Here is a 4,625-nt window from a genome sequence, read left to right as displayed (position 1 = left end):
TCTTTTAACATCCAATTATTTGCCGAAAAATTTTTTGATCAATTAGCGAAATAATTTTAGTGATAATTATAACTGAATGGTTGCACTAAAGGTAGTTACTAAAGAAGCTGGTTGTTCAAAGCTTTTGTATCAAAGCATAATCGTAACAAATGGAAGAATGAACGGTAGTAGCAAAATGTTCACAGACATAAGGACAGCCTTGAGATGATTGATGAAAAAATAAATAAATTCAAGAACCTTCACATTGAGAGGACATCAAGAGCCGACACATGGACCATAAGAGTCCTATGAGACTGAGGAGAACCAGAACCAGAGTAGCTGCATTTCCATTGGAAAATGAGCAAAAACTAGGTGGATAGTCTGCTGATTTTGAAAATGCTTTTGTGGTACTTCCATTAAATAACAAATGCATCTAAATAGCGTGCAAATACATTTGTTCATGTGATAACTATTTAAAACAATGTAAACACATGAGATATATCCTTCTTTCAGCCACGACTCTAATGTTTTTGGAAAATCTGGATTTTTTTCAAAACTGCAGTGTTTCTAATTATCAAATTTATTTTTGTAATTACAATATGCGTAATATAATGGTTATTAGAAACACAGCCACTCTTACTCAGAGTAAGATTAAGAAAAAAAGGTTAAAATATATTTGAGAAAAGTTCAAACCCCATCGACACCTTCTTTCTATGCAAATTTCACAATTCTAAATTTCCACCATAAAACAGGCGAATCCAAACAAAGCCCCGAGTTGACGTTAACTCTTATTTGGTTCTGGCCTGTACTGTTGTCACACCCCGAATTGACATACAGACCAGCCCACTGGTTCACTGGCCCAAGAGCAAGAATAGAGGTTGCAGTGATGTAAGACAGTAGTTTAGCTGTTTAGCCTACAGTTAGATTTACTTCTACAAGAATTACAAAGCAGGCAGTTTCTCTATTGAAAATGAGCCAGCACCAGGGGCGTAAATGCAGTGTTCCAGGCTGCACGGAGGAAGGGGAACATTTTCACAGTCTTCTTAAGGATCCAAAGACAGGCATGGATTATTTTTGTGTATTAGAAGATCCCTGCAAAGTTTGATGCTCGGCTGTTCATTTGCTCTAAGCATTTTACCAAAGACAGCTTTCAAAATCTTGGACAGTTCAAAGCAGGATTTGCTAAACTTCTTTTACTGAAACAAGGGGCTGTTCTGACCGTAAGGCCATCATAACCGCAAGCTGTTAGTTAAATTTTGTCGCTAAGCTGATATAGCATATCGTATCTAGCAGCATGCAAAATGTGTTACAATTCAGTTTGTTAGCAATGGGTGTAACATTAGTTCATTTCCCTGACTGTATTTCGTTCGAATAAATAACATGTTGATATGTAAATTTATACTTTACGTTGCACGTTTGTCCAGATCTATTTCGGGTTATTTTGTTAGTTATTCCAGCAAGATGGCTAAATATAAGTAGAATTACGATAGTTTGGTTGCTAGAAGCTAAGCTGTAATGTTTCCTACCTAAGTCGATTATGTTACCACTTTTAGAAGCGGAAACAAGGAGTAACTTTGACAAACTACATCCCATTCTTCCTCTGATTCTGGCTCTTACAGATATGGTTCAACACCTAATGTGTCTGTATCAACAATTTCAATGTTTCAGCTAGTGAGTGCTTGTTGCTATGATGCATCTTTGCTCAGCAGCTTCGCTCATTGTAAACCAACCAATCAGCGCACAGCTCATCTAAATATTTATGATCATACCATAAAAGGAAGAAAACATGTTTCATTCTAGGACTTTTAACCAGGCTTGCATCAGGGTGCACAGGACAGCTAATATGCCATTTTCAGCCAAACCAATGTTACACCCCCTATTCAGAGACCTTAAGGGCTAGCACCAAATACCCTATAGAATCATTCTATGACCCCTTTAACTCTTTTAGAGAAAAACATTTATAAATGTAATGATGAACGACCCAAAAAAAAAAAAAAATAGTAGTCAAAAGTAAAAAAAAAGTCAGATTTAAACCTGCTCATTAAACCAGTTAATGATCCCATTACCTGGATCTCTGGAATGACCAGGGAGGTCAGCATCTTGTTGTTGATGGAGGTGTCTTTAGCAAGCATGTAGATCCTCTCTGCCTCTGAGAAGCAGGAAATCTGCATCGCCACGGCACCTGGATACAGGCACACAGATGTTACAGCATCAGGTGACATCCGTACAGATGTGGCCTGAAGCTACAGTGTTTTTCTGTCTCATTAGAACACAAAGGAGACAAGTCTCTGGTGGGAACGCAGTGAGGCACCCAGCAGGGAGGATTTCATGGAGACAGCCTCACCTTGAGAGTCATAGAAGTGGGTGTATGTGACTAGGTGACCTGCAGAGACGGACAAAGAGGAAGGAGGAAGAGGAGTCAGAGCAGCGTTCCTTCATCTAAAATAAGAACCACAGGTACAGATAGTTTGAACTTCTGTGTTTCTTCTCCAGATCAGGCAAAAACAAATATCTGGTTTCTGCAGGACACAAACTGGATGGTTCATTCCTCTCTAGAAATACGTAAAACCACTAAAACACGGAGAAGCAGGACTGTCTCAGTGGGTTTAACTAAGGCCAACAGTCAGAATAGTTTTCAGACTTTGGGTTTGTTCACCTTCAGGTAAACTAGAGGGCCGATCAAATCTGCAGCAACAGATTTCTGCCAAGAACTAGGTGTCCTCCAGAGCTTCAGGTTATTTAAAATGATTTAATTGAGCCATCTAAGCAGGGGGAGTGATGTTGAAAGTCTCTGACTTTATTCTCCCAGCAGGAGGAGCTGCACAGACTCACTCTTGATTTCCAGTTGCTCCTGCAGTAGGCGGGTTTGCTCCTCTTTGGCCAGCAGGGGGGGCAGTCCCAGGATCAGCAGGTCCACCTGCACGGCCCGGTTCTTGTTCTCTACCACGTAGAACCGAGTTTGGTTCATCTGACGCAGAGAAAGCTGGAACAACAGACACATTATGGCTGTGCTTCCACAGAACATGTGATGTTTGAAGCATCATCTCTGATGGATAAACAGCTGCAGAGACGTTACCTTCCTGATCTCCTGAAGTTTGTCCACTATCTTCTCCTGAGGACTCAGCGTTTGTCTCTGCACTGCGGAACAGAAACACAGACCATTTCCTCTATATGCTGACAAGGTTCCAGCTGCTGAAGCCGCTCCATGCTGCTAGCTTTACCTTGCTTACTGCTCATGTAGACTTCCTGTAGACTGAATTTTGATGAATCTTCATCCTGAAACAGATCATCAGCAACACCTCAGCCAAAACCCTGAAATGTTACCACCGACTCCAAAACATCTTCTGGTAACCCTCAGAGTTAGTTTTTGTTTTTATGTCCAAAAGGATTTTCCAGGCTTATAGGAGGGGGCACCTACCTGCCTGCCCAGGTGAGGGAGAACCTCGCTGACGATGGAGGCTGCAGTGCTGGTTTCCAACACAGTAACAGTAGATGAACTGGGCCTGGTGCAGAACAGACATCCTTAACAACCTATCCTGCTGTGTCGGAGCTCAGGCTTTAACAGGACCTCACCTGCTCCATGCAGCATGCACCTTGATCATGTCATCCCTTCTCGGTTTTGCCCTCAGCAGCCTGGCGTCACCTCCATTCTTTGCGGAATTTCTGTTTTCCAGACTGCTGGCATTCTGGTTCAGGAGGTCGTCGCTATGGTGATGCTGCAAGCTGCTGAATTCCTCCAGCTGAAAGTGATGAGGATCCTCAGGAAGATAAAAGGCCCTGAGCGCCGCCTCCTGAAGGACAGAACCAGCAGTGGAGCAAATCAGTGCAGGTCTGTCCTGACAATGGAAGCAGAAATGTTTCTCATGGTTCAGTCTAAGGTCACTGCTGATGGCTTTAAAGGGAAACCCTGTGAGAAGCTCTGACAAACATGTTAAGTAATTTCCCTCTGGGATTATTAAAGTATTTCTGATTCTGATACTGATTCTAGGAGTGAGAGTACTCAGGTTTCAGAGAAGTAGTGGTGCTAAAAATAGCAGCAGCGTGTCATGCTTCTCACCACTTCCTCATTCTTCATGCCTCTGCTGGTGTGGATCAACCGAAAGAAGCCACGCTTGACTGAATCATCACCGTCATACACCTTAATAAGCTGCTTACCTGTAATTCAGAGAGGAAACATGAAAACCGCCTGAAGGTCTGCTACCCTCATCCGAGCCTCAAAATGAGAGACGAAAAATGGAGGAATGAGCAGCATCCATCCATCAGATCATCCATCATCCATCCATCCATCAGATCATCCATCATCCATCCATCCATCAGATCATCCATTTATCCAACCTGATCATCCATCCATCAATCAGATCAAATATCATCCATCCATCCTGATCACCCATCCATCTGATCAACTATCATCCATCCAACCTGATCATCCATCCTGATCATCCATCCATCAATCAGATCAAATATCATCCATCCATCCTTATCATCCAGTCCATCCATCCATCCATCCATCCATCAGTTAGATCAAATATCATCCATCCATCCCTATCATCCAGTCCATCCATCCATCCATCCATCCATCCATCCATCCATCCATCCATCCATCCATCCATCCATCCATCCATCCATCCATCCATCCATCCATCCAT

General features: G+C 42.4%; 1 protein-coding gene across 1 annotated transcript in view; it reads right to left on the bottom strand.

Annotated features, from left to right (window-relative positions):
• Positions 1-4,625, bottom strand: part of dgkq (diacylglycerol kinase theta) — a 25,744-nt gene that overhangs the window by 8,448 nt on the left and 12,671 nt on the right. Inside the window, exons 8-15 of the mRNA XM_015373287.1 lie at positions 4,037-4,134; positions 3,553-3,770; positions 3,398-3,482; positions 3,201-3,255; positions 3,056-3,117; positions 2,812-2,962; positions 2,324-2,362; positions 2,046-2,161 (exon numbers count right to left, since the gene is read on the bottom strand). Coding sequence (XP_015228773.1) covers positions 2,046-2,161; positions 2,324-2,362; positions 2,812-2,962; positions 3,056-3,117; positions 3,201-3,255; positions 3,398-3,482; positions 3,553-3,770; positions 4,037-4,134 — 824 coding nt within the window. The remainder of the gene's footprint in view (positions 1-2,045; positions 2,162-2,323; positions 2,363-2,811; positions 2,963-3,055; positions 3,118-3,200; positions 3,256-3,397; positions 3,483-3,552; positions 3,771-4,036; positions 4,135-4,625) is intronic.

Source organism: Cyprinodon variegatus, unplaced genomic scaffold (genome assembly GCF_000732505.1).
Source record: "Cyprinodon variegatus isolate N-32 unplaced genomic scaffold, C_variegatus-1.0 Scaffold84, whole genome shotgun sequence".
Classification (NCBI taxonomy): domain Eukaryota; kingdom Metazoa; phylum Chordata; class Actinopteri; order Cyprinodontiformes; family Cyprinodontidae; genus Cyprinodon; species Cyprinodon variegatus.
The sequence above is the reverse complement of the archived record's forward strand: the minus strand, read 5'-3'. Positions and strand labels throughout refer to the sequence as shown.